This window comes from Pinus tabuliformis, chromosome 9 (genome assembly GCF_031772625.1).
Source record: "Pinus tabuliformis cultivar Carrire ecotype Pingquan chromosome 9, CPIR1, whole genome shotgun sequence".
Taxonomy (NCBI): Eukaryota; Viridiplantae; Streptophyta; class Pinopsida; order Pinales; family Pinaceae; genus Pinus; species Pinus tabuliformis.
The window spans coordinates 294,644,205-294,662,553 of record NC_142307.1 but is presented as its reverse complement, the minus strand read 5'-3'; the positions used below and the strand labels follow the sequence as shown (position 1 = coordinate 294,662,553).

Sequence of the window (18,349 nt, the reverse complement as noted above, 5' to 3'; positions counted from 1 at the left end):
GAGAAGGAGTCATCTGGATCGAAGAGGCTTGGTTGCTGCAAACAAGCGTTGACTAGAGGTAAGCCTTAAACACCTGGTTGCTTTATTTTAAATGCATATTTAGAGAAAGATAGTGCTTGATTGTTTTGTTTGTCACTAGAAAGCCTTAGCTTCTAGGAGGTCATTTTGTCCGCAAAATTGACTCTTTCCGCATGACAAATCTCATCGACAATGACTTCATAGATGGATTCCAATTTCCAGCAATGAAGAGGGAAGTGTATGCAGAGGAATTTCAAAGGGAGGATGGCACCAGGACCTCCAGAATCAGAGAGGACTTCAGAGGGCTACAGAGGTCCACGTTGTTCAATTTGCGAAATTTTCCTGTATTTGGCACCCAATTGGCCACCATGTAATGCACCAAACTATTAGTGAGTAGGATGCATGGAGGTTCGCTATGGTTGGACAAAGAATATCTTATTCATGCCAAAGATATATATCAATTGACTAGGTTGGCAGAAATGGGGAATGTAGTTAGCATAGAATTCCAGGTTAGGGCCAAGTGGGGGAAGAAACAGACAAAAGACAACATCTACGCTCGCTATGGAAGAGAGTGAGGGGAAAAGGGCATGAAGCTGGACAAGATCAACAAAGATAACATCTAGTTCACCTGCTATCTTATTGCAGGCAAGACAATGAGGCACTTCATGAGAAACAAGTGCACCCTGGACACCGTTTCAATAGCAGAACATTGTTTCCAGGGAGAGATACTCAATTGGTTAGCTTTCATGCTCAACGAACTTTTTGAGGCATGTGAGGATGTCTATTGGTGGAGCATTGGCTTTGTGTTTAGATACTTGGTAATGGTGCTAGCAATGTGGAAGTGGAGGCCACCACCAGAGAGGTAGATGGCAACCACTACTGAAGACCAGCCAATCACACTCAAATATGAACCGTGGAGGGCATCAGGGGATCCCAACACAAAAGAGATCAACGAAAGAGCCTTCAAGAGCTGGTACACACAGATGGTGGATGCCATTTAATCCATTGAGAAAATACCCAAGACTCTCCTAGATGAGTTCTCAGATGAGCTCTAGTTCCATGCTTTCCATGCACACACTTATCTCAGACCACGATGTGTCAACCCCACCACATTCAAATTAAGGCCACTGAGGTTTAGCCTGACAAAGGAGGTCTTATGCAGAGAAGTCGAGTCTTGGCCGGGAGTGGTCTGCGAAGTGAGAGAAGGGAAGTCCAAGTACCTGTTCGGAGCTTTGATGCCACAAAACCGAGAGGGCGAGGGGGCAGAAAGCAGCAGGAAGAGGGCGGTAAATGAAGTACTCCAACCGATGTTCCTCCAAATGGAAGAGAAAATGTTCGAAGTGAGAAGGATAATCACAAGCTTCAAGCTAGGTGAGGGTGACTATCTCGAGCATTTTCAATGTTCAACCATGTTTTTCCCCATTGTAATGCCACCTCTCTCAATGGCACCTCCCACGGGCGTAGCCCAGGCTCCCTCCCCAATGCCAGTACCCAAGCCACAAAAGAAGCGAGTTATTCGCACCCCCAAAGTCAAAACGTTGATTGTCAAAAGGCTGAAAGTTAACCCCCCAACTCCAGTCATCAACCTAACTATTGAGGTCGAAAACCCGATTCCTGCAATGGCCATAATCGAGGAGATCCTTGCCACCACATCCACTGTAGTACACCCATCACGGGAGTCATCCCCGCAAATCGCCTCCACCTTTGAAACTATGTCTGAGATCCTCTTGTTCAGCCACCGACGGGCTTCTGTGGAAGCCAAGGTTCAGTTGGCTGGTCGTAAAGAAGGTGCCCCCTCGACCATAGGGATGCCACCCACCGAGAGTACAACACCGATGCTTGAGTTAGACCCACCAGCTAGGAAACGCCTGGATACCAGTTGGCAGGAAGAAAGGACTGGCCCGTACTTACCTGCTCTCCCTATAAATATCACAATCCCCCCAAACCCTAACATCACTCCAACCACACCAAATTCCACTCAGCCATCCCAGCAAGAACATTCACCCACCTCCCACTTTGATAAGTCCATTGCAAGTGGCCTACCCTTACATTAACAATTCCCAAAACTAGACACAATGCAGGCTGATACACTCCATCGTTGGTCATTAGCCCAACCATTCTCTTTTATTCAACTAGCATCCCACAAAACCGAGAGCCTTCATGAGGACTTGCCAAGTAACATGAGCAACAACAAATGCAATTGCTCGCAGTGATGGAGGAATGAGATCACCTGCGGGAAGCAAATACAGGATTGCAAGCCCAGGTGAATCAGCTTACCCAGCGGTTCCAATCCATATGGCCAACCGTCACTAAAGCCAACACAGAAGCATCGATGGACATGTCTGCCTGCACATTGATCGACTACTGCGATCATATACAGATGGAGTGCATGCACCTAGCAACCACAAATGTAGAAATGAAGAGGAAGCTAGAGACTCTTAGGTCCACACTACCCGATCCTGTAGAAATCTACACCGGGTTGGTTGAAAACAAGGTCAGAGAGCTAGAGATGAAGAAACAAGCCTTAGTCGAAGCCCTCACCGACGGATACACCTTAATGGGCAAGGTCCATGATTGGTCAGGCAGTCTAGCTCTGAAAAATAACCAGGTCTACCCGTTAAGAGAACAAATTCAATGCCTATTTGCTAGAACAAGGGCGTGTATAAACCATGCTCAGCTCCAGCAAATAAGTGAACAAATCGACGTCCTCTAGGTCCAGGTTGACGCAATTGAGGAGGAATTGGCGAGGATGAAACAAATAATCCGAGACCTGCGGCCCCCGGTTTGGATGCAGGTCTTGCTATTGAAGGAGGCATGCGACTCAAGCAGCCAACAATGGGATGACCTGCAGAGCCAATGGTCGACAACCTTAATGTCACAGTCAGCCGAGGCATTCACACAAAGCACCGATGCAATCCTCGCCAACTGGGACCTGGAAATTCAGCGATACAATGGGTTCAGGCAACAAACAACAACAGTCCTAGAGTTGGAGCCTTCGTTTGGAATGGAGGAGCCACAAGGTCAAGAAAGGGCCACAAAAACAAATGCCACGCCACAAGCTAGGATTGAGATGGAAGAGATGCCTACTCCGTAAGAAAGTATCGCAACAACAAAGGTGTCAACACAACAGATAGTGGAGACAATGCCAGTAGCAACATAGCCACCACTCGTAGAACACATGGAAGCAGCAACAGAGCTGCCAGAGGTCTAAATGACTTGACTCAGGGACGAGTCAAGAAATTATGGTCGGGGCCTATTGGAGCCTTCGTTAATTTTGAAGAGTTTTGACCAGTTTTGACCAACCATAGGGCGGAAAGGACAAATGGAAACAACGGTTGGGTGGTGGAACGAGCAATTGCGGAGGAGTGATGGAAAAGTGGTAGCAGAAGGCAAAGGCAACAGAGGAGATGGGAAGGCGCAGGAGCAGCCAAGGGAGCAAGAAACCGAGCAAGAACAGGTAGTCTAAGTAGCCGGTAAGGATATAAAAATGGAAAGAACAGAAAGGAAGGGGTTGTTGTTGAACTTGCCAGACACAGGAGGATTTGGTTGTCGAGGAGCTATGTAGATGCAAAAGCCGAAGTAGGAAGAGCTGGTAGCTGAGGAACTGGGTTGCGGAGCTGATCTGACCTGAGCTACTAAATCGGGTATTCTATGTATTGTTTATGGCGAGATTCTGAGTTATGATGTACTTTGTCCTTTTGATTTAATGTAATCAAGGTTGATGGTTGTCGAGACTTAGAATGTATTGTGAATCGTGTTACGTGGGCTTATTAAATTTTAAATAGTCTACTTGTTGCGTGAAGATGGTGATTACTAAATTGATACTAGAATTCTATTAGTTTTGTGTTATTCATGATGGATCCATGTGTATGAGTTTAGGGTATCGTTATCTTTGTTTCATGTATTATGGACGCATATGTGTATGATCTCCTATGCCCGATTGTTATTCTCTCGACCCCATGCTGAACCCTTCTCCCCTTTGGTTGTGGCGCACTTCGGGTGAGACTCCTTACCCTTCAGGGTGAGGTGAAAATGCCAATGCTATCCTAGACTATAGCGGACCACTGTTGGCCTCCGTGCCTGAACTTGGGGTATTTTCCCTGATGATTCTTCCAATCCAACATAAACCTAGAAGGAAACCTGTTGTTCAGCATCAACCAGTTGCTTCTTCACCTGAAGCCACATAAATGCCTGCTCTATTCTTTGATACCACATGCACCCTGAATGTTGGAACCTCTACCTGGGAGGCCATGTACAAGCTTTTCGAAGACGAAGAACCGAGGGTCACAGAAAAGATAGTCACAACTGAAGATTCACTCTTGGTTTCTGATACTACATCCAATGATGTGACAATTCATTTCTCCAAATAATTATAGCTCGACCAAACATCTTGCCTTACATGGATATGATCAGATGGGCCATTGACCATCTAAATATTGCAGATAGGAACTTTATGACCAAGAGGAACATGGTCATTGGCTCTTTCACCAACAAAGATCTGTCTCAAATGTACCAACTACCTTCACCTCAAAAGAAATATGATAAGGATTTCATTGAGAAATTCATGAAGGAGAATGAGGACCAATCGGAGGTCATCAAAGGATGGAGAAGAGAATCTAGTAAGCACAAGCGAGAGGACAAGGGTTTGTACTCTATAGCTTCTATTGCTGGACCCGACTGTTATTTTGCTGTCATGATATGTAGAATATTTGGTTACGCTAATACCCAGAACTTTACAGATCAATGGGTACCCTAATTGATGCTGCCTCCGATAGCTATGTTATGGACTGGGGAACCATTCTGTCTAATAACATAAGTGCCCAAATCCTAGAATATAGGAAGAAACACATTTTTCTGAGAATATTGTTCCCCCCTTTTACATGAGTGCTTACATAATGGATTCTATTTTCTTCACTTCTAATTTCCCATCCATGGGATGGAAATGGACCATATAGGACCCTATGCCTATCCATATCTATCATAGAATTCTCTGGGAGTCAAAATACCACCCCCATTTCTACAAAATTTGCCATGGTGTTATGCTACCAATCCACTAGCTTGTCTTTAACGAGAAAGCCCCTAGAATCTCACCTGAAGCTAATAATGACCTCTTATCAATTGGTAGATGGTTTGGAGAGGAGTCCTTTACCTATATTCGAGTTTTTGGCAGTCTTTCACACCCACATGTGTTGCCCCTATATGTTCGCGACAAGCTCCTAGCCCAAGAAATAGCTTATCAAATTGTGGGAAATGGCCTATATAAGGTGATGAAAGAAAACAAAAAGACAATGTGGCCTATTTTTCTACTTCATTATGGTGTCTATTCCCTTGAGAATTTCAAGCATGCTAGTAAGGAAATTGAGGAAATCCAGCGTATGAACCTTCCAACCATTCCTAATCAACAATATGACCCAAATGATACTGCCAAGAATGTTACAACTCAGGAAAAACTTAGGCAATTCACAAATGAACCTGATAAGTTTGATGATTTGTTTGAGTTAGCCTCTAACTATGCAAAGGTTGAGAAAGAGGCAACAACACAGTTGAGTCCCGAAGAATTGATTTAGTTCAATCAATACAAGACTAAAAGGATATCCCACTTGCCCACAGATTTGTTAAAACTTAATCGGCAAAGCATAGAGCAGGACAAAGGAGTAAGCACAACACATGTCTCAAATGTAGCTCATACAAAAGAGATAGAGACTTCTTATTCATAGGCAGAGGAATTTCTAACAAATAAGAATCTGGAAGCGATTTGGGAGCAGTTTACCAAAGAATCTGACCCTAAAAATCTGCAAACTCCATTCCAGATGAAGATCACACAGACTCCTAAAGTCACAGAGAATACCTCGTTCACTGTTGAGGCTTCCAAGGAACCTATGGTCACTGATGATTCAGAGACTATCCTAGTATTTCTAACCTTTGAGGTTGTTCTGAAGGTAGAGGAGATTCCTCCTCTTGATGTATTTTACAGTTCGAAGCATAAGGCAATGGTCAACATACATAGAAAGAGGAGAAGAACTGAACAAAGCCAAACTTTAGTCCCTAGCAATCCCTCCTTTCAAGTGCTTTGGAAGGATGCTCAAGTCACCCTTGCTGAAGATTTAGGAAGGCTATCACAGTATACATGAGCTTATGCCAATGCAACAATTGACAAAGCCTTTGAGGTGAAACAACTCCTAAGGGAGAAGGATGAGCAGATCAGGCAGCTTGAGTAAGGTTTGGAGAGTGAAAAACAAGGAGTTGCTCAGCAATGGAAATCTCATCTTGCACAACTGCAAACCAGTTTTGATGGCCTAAAGATTCAATATGAATCTGATATGAAAAGTCAGGATTCCCAAATACAGGAGCTGCAACACAAGATTGAGCAACTGAAAGCCAATCCAGAGATAAAAAAGTTTAGGAAAGAAGTTGGAGAGCTAAACAACCTCCTTGCTCAACAACAGGTTGTATTTTTTCAAAAGTTGGCCATCATCTAAGACCTATGCCAATCAAGCGATTCACTTGTTAATCAATTGTCCGATCTGAGGACATATTGTAAAGAGGTCAAGGAAAATATTTCTGATTTCATTGACTGGTAGGATAGTTCAGAAGGTCGATCAACTGATCTCCCCAAAATCGAAGAATCTCAAAAAGACATTGTTTTCCAAGAATGGGAAATAAGGCTCAAACATGCAAAGATGGTGATCTTTAGCGCCAGGGAAATATCAAATAATATCATGGAATCTATTAGTGACAACCTACTACAAGATAACCTGATTTCAGACTGCCCTAAAGATACCTTACCATATGTAAAATTGTTAACAAATACTTGGCAAGAATCATCAAAGAAGAAGGTTGAGGGAATAAAGGCTCTATCAAAGATTGACTTGGAATTCCATTGGCATTTCCTAGTCAAACCCCATAGTGAGTGGCTCATGCTAAAGTATCTTTCAAATACAACCAGTCATCTTCTTTCAACACTCAACAATGTGTTATTCACTGCACGAATGTGCATTAATCCTCACCATCCACCTAAATTGAAGTCAATGACAGACATATGCGAGCTTCGACAGTGAATGGAAGATCAATCTTCTTCCCAGTCATGATCGAGTTGTTACAACAACAAGCTTTATTATCTTGTATTTTATTTTAGGTGTGGTTTGTTTAAACCACCCCAACATTTTATGGAACTTTTCTATATTTGAATTTTGATTTCAAACTATAAATCCCCTTCATTGTTATGAAGAAGGGGTTCTGAATTTTTGCAAGAAAACTTTTTGTTTGCACCATTATAGCTGAAAATAAATCTTAATAGAAAGAAGATTCACTCTGATTTTGCTTATGAGCTGAATCAATGGGTATCGCGTACTACTATCTATATGTTGATATTATGTTTATGAGTTGAATTACTATTTTATTTCAAGTTTGTCATATATGTTATTTGCATGCGATTGAACAATTATCACCATTGATGTGTTTTAATCGAAATCTTTTAAAGTATATAGATGAACAATAATATCTTATATGTGTAGTGATTTTCATCAACTAATTTAATTAACTATTTAATTAAATTAGTTATCATTATTCGTTTTATCTTCATGAATGATTTGATGATCTACATTATCATGTTATAAGTGAAATCTTTCTTGAGTCACATATATAGAAGATACATTGTCCCGTGATAGATATTATAAGGCCTTTAGTTATATTTATTTCTTTGTTTTATCTACATTCATTAGCTTCACACTTATACACCTTTCATTCATTTTTTTATATTTGTTTAAGGGAAACTAATCCCATAATCGTAGTCGGAGCCACCATTCCAAACGGAAAATGAGCTTCTCTAAGTTCCTAGCTAGGTGGTTTCCCCAATGTTGAGGTTGAGATTTTCGAGGTTTCAACACATGGTGAATTGGTAACTTGTTGGAGTAATTTGGGCGAGGCCCAAGATCAAACCTATTGGATACCACTATAAAACCTTGATTGTTGAATATTTCCCTTTGCTTCTTTTTTGGAATCCAGATCACTGCTAAATCATTTCCTTTCTTAGCGTGACTTTCATATTCATTCTGCTTCTTTTTGCCAATTTCCATTTGAGAGCCTTGTTGTTTATGTTCCTCTACTTTTTGATGATTCTCGTTCATTTCTTCATCTTCGTATTATGAAAGATGCAGATCTAGGAATTACCAACCCTTTTGTCTTTAGGGATCTCTTCTTTGTCCTTTTTTTGCTGTGGACAAGTATTTTGTAGATGCCTTGTCTGAAGACACATCTGATACCTGAAAGCTGTATTTTCAAAATCTAATATTTGAGTCCACTTAAAATCGTTATGAGCCAAATCGATGCAATCTTGTAGACCTTTGCTAAGGTTTATCTCTACATAGATCCCGACAAAAGGAAAAATACATTTTTCAATTCTTTCTTGATCCATTTTCAAAAACCTCCACAAAGTGATATCAATACCTTCTAAAACTTGGTGGTGCCAGAAAGGGAGAGGTAGATTATGTAATCTCACCCATACCAATATCTTCGTAACAACCATTGTTGTAGCATCAAAATCCAGAAACCATGGGGTTACAAAGAGACCCTCCCTACCTCAGAACCATGGTCCCTCATGTAAAGCAAAAGCAAAATCTTCTTGATTATCAAACTGTACCATAAAAACCCCTTCGAGCACAAGTAAATATCACATTTATCGGTCCAATTGGTGAATACCCACTGATGTAGATCTTTTGACTTAGGCCAAAAGCCATTAAATTTGCAATAAAGATCTTTGGCTTGGAGGGCTATGAACCTTTTCCATCTGCTCAATGATGTAAAGACCTGGGATTGACAGATTTGAGGATTGTCTATCTAGCATGAAAAATTTCCCTTTCAGGACATCTCTGAACAAGGATGGACCTTTAAGATATGCTAGCAAATGATGCTGGTCCAACAGGGTTACTCATTCCTAGAGAACCACCTCACAACCTAAAATTTATGATAATAGTGGAGTTACAATCAATCTTGCAGACTTTCAATTGGTTGACGTCTTGAAGCGATTTACCTTCATTAATCAAATTATGTAGATGAGATGATATACCTGAATTATTTTGGACCTTCTCTTTTAGATCTTTCACCGGATCTGATGATCAAACCCCTAAGAGGAGCAGTTTCCTATTTAGGGTTTTCACAAAAAAATAATAACGCTCCTCCCAATTCAGATTTGTACCTGTGATACATGCCTCTGAGCAAAAAAATGATTATTCCAGATCTAAGATCTAGACTTGATCTAAAGCAGAAACCTTTGGCCCAGACCATCATTCAATTGCGCAGTGTAGCGATCCGGTTCCAGAACTTCGAAAGCGTGAATAAAAACCTCCACAAATCCTCCTTCCCTGTCATATGCCAAATCTGCAAGACTCAAAACAAAAAATCGTAGATCCAAAGTGGCAATAAATAGATTCTTCAATGTTTTATTGGAGATCCGCAAAAATTTCTCTAGCTCTGTGGAATTTTTGAGTGGATTTGCTGTCTGAAAGATTTTGTTCAAATGTTGGGTCAAAAGTGTGGATCCTAGTCTTTGAAGCTCCACAAGATAAGAGTGACACACATTGTCTTTTGTCTTTAATACCTTCCCCACAATTAGCATAGTCTTCGTGACCAACGTTGCGCTAAACTCACACTAGTACAACGATTTTCCAAAGACATGGTCATCAAGAGCCTCATGAACAAGCTGAAACTTGATGATGACAGAAAGAGATGCATTACCTATAAAAATCCTAGGGTCTTTATCTTCTTTCCACCCTAAAACATCCTAATGTAAATTTATATTCACTTCAACCATTAAAAACATTATAGTTTCAATCTTAATTCAGATTCAACATCAATAAATAAATTTATCTTAATTTCAATATCATTAAAAAATATTACAATTTAATTTATTTTATCCAACCAATTTACCCCATTCAAATTTAAAACTAAACTCTTTACGTCATAATTCTGTCGTCTAAACTTAAAAAAATAAAATTACAACATCGAAATTACAACTTTCAAAACAAGTCAAACAAAAACCGTGATCTAACTTTTGTACATTAGCTTTACTAACTTTACCTCCACCTTGTAAACCTATGTAGACCCTCACGTGATGAAATCCAAAGAGCAATCAAAACCCTCGGGAATTTAAACCCTCTCGGGGTACAACCACATTTGATAATGGAAGGGGAAATTCCAAAACATTGAGGAAGTTAACACATAACCAGAGATCTGTCATCTACAGAGAATTCCTGTCATCTACAGAGAATTCCTCCCTCAGTCGCACAGTTTGAAACTTCACCCAGTGCCAACAATGGCAGAGTGTCCAGCTCTTATTCTCACCTTTTGATCAGATGTAAGTTCAATGGCGAAGGCCTAGCATTTAACTGGTGCAAAGTTGAATCCCTCAAATAAATCAAATAAATAAATACAATGACGTGAATCTACCTAGGCTTGACAGTGACCAGCACGCGTGCGAATTACCATCAATATGGGGGACTAAGTCCCCATTGACTCGGCCATGATCCGCCCTTCAGTCTCAGCGATTAGTACCAGGATAGCACAATATACCAGGTTTGAGAGTGAGAAGTGTCCATCTTAATGTACTACAGGCTGGCCTTTAGCCCTGCAAAATATTCCACACCATTTCTGAGTTGTTTTACAAGTTCCTCTGTTAAGGTACGTAAAGCATTTCCTGAGCAATTCAACTGTAAGAAAAATGGAGACACCCAAAAGACGACCTTCCAGGAATGAGATTAACATGAGCATTTCTAGCACCAATACCGACTTATCTGTTTTTTCACAAGTATCCACAGACCCAATTCTGGCTGATGGGGCGGTGAGGAGAAAGAATGGCAGACTTTCATCTGCAGCCAGCAGATTTGTGGCTGCCTTTGGAACATGTCTTTCTCCGTCTGTTAAGGAAAAAGAAGATGGTTATCAGTACAAAGAGATATCAAGTAAGTAAAACTTTTGCAATTTGCTTTGATTTAGAGCAAATTGATTTGCTCTAATGGTTAGGAAGGAGCATTTTGAAACTACAATCCCTTACATAGGTTATGTTGCCTTTCTTGGTAGAGGTTCAAATATTTTTTTCTTAAAAAATTAATAAGATAAAGCTGAACTTACCAAGTGGGCACTCTCTGCAAATTTCTGGCATGTCAAAAGACTTCAAGCTCTCAATTTATTGCCGGCTTGTTTACTCTTAATATTTTGTTTATTTATTGTTTTTACCATGGTGAATCTGTGATTCTTGGAGTAATCTGCGAAAGCTCAATATCAAGCCTAGGGGTTGTCAATATAACACTAAGAGTATGATTTAACAAGAGCATGGGCACCCTCTGCAAATTTCTGGTCTGTCAAAAGACTTCAAGCTCTCAATTTATTCCCTGCTTGTTTACTCTTAATATTTTATCTATTTATTGTTTTTACTGTGGTGAATCCGTAACCGTTGAAGTAATTTGGGAAGGCCCAATATCAAGCCTAGGGCTGCCACTATAACACCAAGAGGTTGATTTAGCAAGAGCCTTATCACAAGAGTAAGGGAGCTTACTCATTGAGCCTTACCACAATGAGCCAAAAATGTCCCGTAAGAACAACATCTCATCATGGCAACCACTAGGTAGTCCATATAGAGACATTTAAATTGTAAGGAAACACTGCCGTTGGTATTCTGTTTTTTTTTGTTTATTTCAAAAGCCACTTACCCCATCGTTGAATGTTTTTAAACATTTTTCCCTTCAGAGGAGAACCGACCACAGAGTTTTGATGATCCAACAGACAGGTGCAGATGCCGAAATATGAAAATAGTGGTTTTTAAGGAAGGCAATGCTCTCTTGCAAATGGCGAATTATTTTCAAGTGGCATGAGAGGCATTGCTTCTGAAAGTTTGATCCCTTGCTCCAAATGCCAGAGGCCTAGCTAAAACCTACTATGGAGAACGAAGATCTCAGACCTCAGTTTTGTAGGGAGCTGAGAGTACCATGTCGCCCCCATCTTTCCATCTGATTTTGTCAACCTTCTTTACAGTCCACAGGTTCTTAGTTTTGTACAGTCGAATACTGTCATTGTTTGATGTTATTTTCAAAATTTATCTGCTTCTTATGTTGCTTTTGTATACAATCGCTCTGATTTAGAACATATTGATGAATTTGCCTTTTCTTCATTCCATCTTTTTGCTTCACAAATATGATTGCAGTAACATCAACAGCCACAGATCGAAGCAGATCCCCAAATGTAGGTTCATACAAGAGTAGCGTCTATGGTAATACCTTCAACGCAAATAGCAAACCTGTAACAATGACCTTTACCATGGCTGGGCTCAGAAAAGCCACAAGAAACTTCAGTCCTTATAACCAGATCGGACAAGGAGATTTTGGGATAGTTTATAAAGGGAAGCTCGAGGATGGAAGCGTGGTTGCAATTAAGCGTGCAAAAAAGGTATGAAAGCTTGTAACATCTCTAATGCGAGGGCTAGTTAAAAACTGGTTGTGTGTTAATTCAATGCCAATGCAGAGAATTTGATACTTCTACTATACTCTTAAGGCAACATTAAAGGTAAATTCCAATAAAAATGTGGCAGGTGATTGTTCTGATGCACTATTGCTGGATTTTTAGCTTAGCAATTCAGAAAGGCCTTTCTAGTGGAGCTTGTTGCTTGATGGAATGGAAAATGTCTGATGATATACACAACTTGGTGGCAGAATATCCATGACAAACATCTGTCTGTTGAATTCCAAAGTGAGATTCGAACATTGTCGAGTGTTGAGCACCTCAATCTGGTCAGATTCCTTGGCTACTTTGAAGATGGACAGGAACGAATACTTGTTGTAGAATATGTGCCCAATGGAACTCTTCGGGAGCATTTAGACTGTAAGTAAATTTTATTTTCATTCTTTTGGACAAGCATTAATATCTACAAGAAGTTAAACATAAGCACCAAATGTTGTAACATGAATGTTTTTATGGCATTCATGAGTGTGATGAACAAATTAAACCGGATTATAATTTGGAAATTGAGTGGTATCCTCAAATCAGATGTTTTTCTGGAGGACTGGTACCCTGTAATGATTCAATGGTAATAAAAGTAGCCAACTCCTCAAAGCAAGCAGGCCTTCTAACAGCTCGACTAAACATAATTTTTTTTATCAACTAGACCAAACATACTCTGTCTACAATAAGGAAATATAGATTTGAGAACATGGAGAGTATATTTACAATGAAAAATTCAAGTTTGTGGAAGCTAATGTTTTTCTGGAGGACTGGTACCCTGTAGTGATTCAATGGTAATAAAAGTAGCCAACTCCTCAAAGCAAGCAGGCTTTCTAACAGCTCGACTAAACATAAATCTTTTTATCAACTAGACCAAACATACTCTGTCTACAATAAGGAAATATAGATTTGAGAACATGGAGAGTATATTTACAATGAAAAATTCGAGTGTGAGAAAGCTAATACACGAAATTTAAATATGCAGGTATACATGGAATTGTACTGGACTTGGCTACAAGACTGGATATTGCAATCGATGTTGCTCATGCAGTGACGTACCTTCACATGTATACAGGTTCAAACTTTTTGTATGCATCTATTGTTCATTCATTTTGCATATTTTTGTAATTTTTAAGATTTTAACAAAGAATTAAAAGAAACTTCTCGAATTCTTTTTTTCCTTTTGGATACTTGAGAAATATCTATGAAATTTAAGACAGACTAACACTGCAACTACCAAGGTAATTGATGTTGAGTTTTCTACAAGATGCACAATAGAAACCAATTTTTTGATCTAATAATTACTACCTAATGATCTTCAAACAATTTATTTCATGCCATTGATATCATTGAGAAATTACACTCATAAAGTCTCAACAATAAATGCAATAAAAACAATAAAGATCATAAAGAGGCAATCATGCACAATAAAGACAATATTTTTACCCTGGGAAACACAAACTTGGGAGAAAACCCAACAACTTTTCTTAGAAGAAATTATTCTTCAGCAAGGTTTACAAATCAATAATTTGTCTAGAAATATGTGCCAATACCCAAGTCAAAATACCAGACAAATATGATCAAACTCCAACAAGTCAAGGCTGGTCAAATTGCCCAAAATAGTCAAAAGTCAACATTGTTCAAACTTCCCAAAATCCGTTGTCAAACTAGCCTAGTCAAACTCGGACTTGCAGTCAAACCTGCACGTGTGGCCTTTGGCTGGTAAAACTACAATTAAATCTGTGGTCAACAGTCTGCACGTGCAACACTCCTTTGGTTAGAAATCGACAGTCAATCCTCACTCAAAGAGCTTGGTCAAGGTCTGGTCAACTTGGCCCAAAACAACTTGATATTTTCCTCACACATGTGGCCAAGAGAGAGAGATAAAAGAAAGAAAAATGATCTCCAAAATAGACTTCTCCTTGCTTGGTGGAAAAAATGAGATGTCACATCATCTATATATACTAGTCGAATGGGGATAAATTAACCCAAGGGACACATCCTTTCATAAACTGGGCCAACTTGACTTCTTGAACCTATGCAATGCTCCAAAAATAAATTTTATTTTGATTCTTTTTTCATAATTCTTCTGGGTCAATTTAAGAATGCATGAATACCTCTCGATACTACAAAAAATCAACACTCTCTCTTAGCAAGGGACGTATTCTCCTTACCTGCAAACAAATTTCCCCTTAGTAGAAATTTCTTCTTCCTTAAGAAAAAATCATGAGCTTGCTATGTTAATGTAATGTTTTCCTCATATGCATGTCTATAGATCACTCCATCCTAGAGTAGACAATGTGAGTATCTTGGGTCATTTACCCTTAGCCAAATCAGCATGGCTCGGCCAAAGTCCTTTATGGCTTCTCAAATAAATGTATCAATCTTCTCTAGTCAAATCAACATGACCCAACCAAAGTCCTTCATGGCTTCTCATGAGAGGATCTACCCCTAGACCATTCACCCTTGGCTAAATCAACATGGCCCAGCCAAAGTCCTTTATGGATTCTTAGGTGAATTGCATTGTCTCCTCTAGTCAAATCAACATGACTCAACGAAGTCCTTCTGGTTTCTTAGGAGATTTATCCAATCGTGCAATTGCCCTAGGCCATTCACCCCTAGCCAAATTAGCATGACCCAACCAAAGTCCTTTATGGCTACTGAAGTGAACGTATCCAACTCCCCTGGTCAAATCAACATGACCTAGCCAAGTCCATCTGGCTTCTTAGGAGATGGTTTGCATGATCTTGCAAAGACATCAACACTCCCTCTCAACGAGAGATATATTCTGCATCATGCCAAGCTTATCTCTGAAGTATACAAACTTCACTCTAGACAAAGGCTTGGTGAGAATGTCTGCAATCTGCTCGTTTATGGATATGTATTGGAGTTTCATTGATTCCCTTTGCAACATGTCTCAGATGAAGTTACTTGACGAAAGAGTCCAGAAAAAAGCTTTTGAAGTCACACTTCTCCAGGAATTGAAACATTGGTTGCGATATACTTTGTCTTTGTTGTGCTGAGTGTGACATAAGTCTGCTTCCTGCTAAACTGAGAAATCATAGTTGATCCCAAGCTAAAGCAACACCCTAAGGTGCTCTTTCTATCCTCTGCACTCCCACCCTAATCTGGATCAGTATATCCCTGCAATATCCTTCACCACTTGAGGCGTATCTCAAACCATATCCAATTGTACCACGCAGGTACCTCAACACATGCTTTGTTGCATGCCTTGGCTCAACTATACACTAGCTAGCTTCCTTCACTGGATCCATCACCACAATTGCTTTTTGTTCACCCTCATTGTGTAGGTCCCTATAATACTAATGTATTCCCCTTATTGTTATTGTTAATGTAGTCCCCTATTGTAATTTTTGTGTACCATAGAAGCCCACTATTGTTATTGTTGTGCCCTTACATTGTTATTGTTATGTTATGGCTCTGATTATATTGTGACCCCTTAGACTTCTATATATATAGCAAAGGAGGTCTTATCATTTGTATCATCCAATAATTGTTCATTTATATAATGTAAATGATGTTGGCCCCTCGAAGAAGCTAATTTTTATGTCGTTGATTTATCTTTTTTTTTATTTTGTGAGCTCGTTCCATAACATTTGATATTAGAGCTTTGGATTTTAGGGTTTCACTTCTTCAAACACAACATCTTGGAATTTTCGCTATAACTTTTTTTATATGAGGATTTAGAAGCTGAAATTGCAACCATGTAGAAATGAAATATTAGTGAACTTCGTGTACAAATTTTAGATCTTTTTTCACTACATTTTCGAAGATATGATCTGAGAAAGTTAGGGTTTTTGCTGGCTCCAGAATTCAATCTCAAACATATGTCATAGGGAAATCATCATAAATATTTCTCTGAGCATCAGATTTGAATTTTGAAAAATGTAGCTAAAAGTGCACGAACTTTAGTATTTTGTGTATCGTTTTGAGGGCCGAAGGTTAAAACAATGACACGTGGCACTCCGTACACGTTTTCTTTATTGAATTAGTCAATAATCAGGTCATCGTGGGAGATTCAACATAACTCTTTATTGAAGAATCCAATCTCGGTCTGAATTGCGGCATTGGAAAGAAGACTCATAGGGCTACCATGAGACAAAATTTCAGACCTTGGAGATCCAAAGGTACAAAGATACAACAACTGCAATATCGAGCTCCTAAATTAGTTTGAAGTAATTCAAAGGGAATATTGAAACATATATATATCAATATTTGGTTCTAAAATTCATCCCAAACAAAAGGATTCTACACCCATTAAGGCCTTAGAAAGCTCTACTATGATGCATGAAGAGGAAGAATTGCAACATGATATATCAAAATTACAGGAATAAGTGCAAAATTTCGCTCTCACAAAGAGCAACCAAAGATGGCATGGATGGATTAAAAGGGGACATGGATGGTATAAAAGGAAACATGTAGGTTTTTAAAGTAGACATGGATACGATGAATGTCAAGTTGGAAGGGTTGACAAAGTTGTTGCAAGAAAGACTTCCTGGTGGTGACAAGGTAATCCATGAAAATCATGAAGAGGACAAAATGAATATGAATTATGATTTTAGAGACTCCAATGTGGGGTTTAAGAACCACCACATTCCAAAGATAAATATGAGGAATTTTGATGGCAATGATCTGGTAACATGGATACTAGAAATGGAGAAATATTTTGATCTACATGATTTGCAACCTTCACAAAAGGTATGTATTGCATCTTTATATTTAGAACCCAATCAATTTGTATGGGATAGATGACTTTGTTCTCGTAAATCGCTTGTCACCTGGTCAATTTTTATGGAGGAAATGATAATACATTATGAAGATACAAAGAGCAACACCTTTTTTAGCAAATTGATAAATCTCAAGCAAAAGAGTTCAATGGCAAAGCACATTGAAGACTTCCAAAAATTGAATATTAGGGTAACCGATATTCGAGAGGAGCATATGATTGACGTCTTCATAGGAACTTTAAAAGATAACATCCAACATGAGGTTTGCCTTTGGTAACCTGATTCATTGGAGAAGGCATTTAGGGAGGCAAGAAAATTTGAAAACAAAATTATGGCAACAAGGAAGTCTACCACTCACAACTATAAAGATGGTAGTGTTGTTGCTCCTAGTCTTCCACAACCTACAAGGTTGACACCATAACAATTGGAGGAAAAAATAGAAAAATGGTTTTATTACAGTTGCGATAACAAATACACTAAAGATCATAAGTGTGCTGAGAATAAATTATTCTACATAGATTGTGAAGAGGAGGAAGAAAAGGATGAAGAAACATCAAAAGAGGAGGATATATATTAGGAACCAACCCCAAAGAAAGAAGAAATGAATCCAACCATATTTTTAATGCATTGTAAATAATTACCACTCCTCAAACTCTCAATATAGAAGGATATATCGAGGAAAAAAATGTAATAGTTCTCATTGATTTGGGTAGTACCCATAATTTTATTCATTGTAAGATAGATAAGGAATTGAATGTCTTCCTATAACCAACACTAGAGTTTCAATTGATGGTTGCAAATGGAGCAACTATAAATTTCTCTTGAAAGTGCCATAATATCAAGCTAACCATGGGAGAATATGTATTGAATAGTCCAATGCTTTCCATTCCAATGGGTGGTGTTGATGTTGTACTAAGAGTCCAATGGTTACAATCTTTGAGGACAATAAATTTTAAGTTTCAAGAACTATTCTTGAACTTTTTTTGGGATGGAAATGAAGTTGAATTAAGGAGTATCGTAGGGAAACCGAGAAAGATAATAATCTCTAATGGCATGACAAAGCTTCTAACAACGGGGCGTAATTGCAAAATTATGCT

At 39.0% G+C, this 18,349-nt stretch overlaps 1 protein-coding gene across 2 annotated transcripts in view; it reads left to right on the top strand.

The window, feature by feature from the left end:
- Nucleotides 1–10,197: 10,197 nt before the first annotated feature.
- LOC149148358 (calmodulin-binding receptor-like cytoplasmic kinase 2) overlaps nt 10,198–18,349 on the top strand; it is a 112,503-nt gene continuing 104,351 nt past the window's right edge. Inside the window, exons 1-4 of one of the 2 annotated variants that reach the window (XM_089438680.1) lie at nt 10,198–10,973; nt 12,212–12,453; nt 12,717–12,885; nt 13,490–13,579. In XM_089438680.1, the coding sequence (XP_089294806.1) occupies nt 10,733–10,973; nt 12,212–12,453; nt 12,717–12,885; nt 13,490–13,579 (742 nt within the window). In that variant the 5' untranslated portion in view covers nt 10,198–10,732. The remainder of the gene's footprint in view (nt 10,974–12,211; nt 12,454–12,716; nt 12,886–13,489; nt 13,580–18,349) is intronic. The other variant, XM_089438679.1, reaches the window with a different exon arrangement.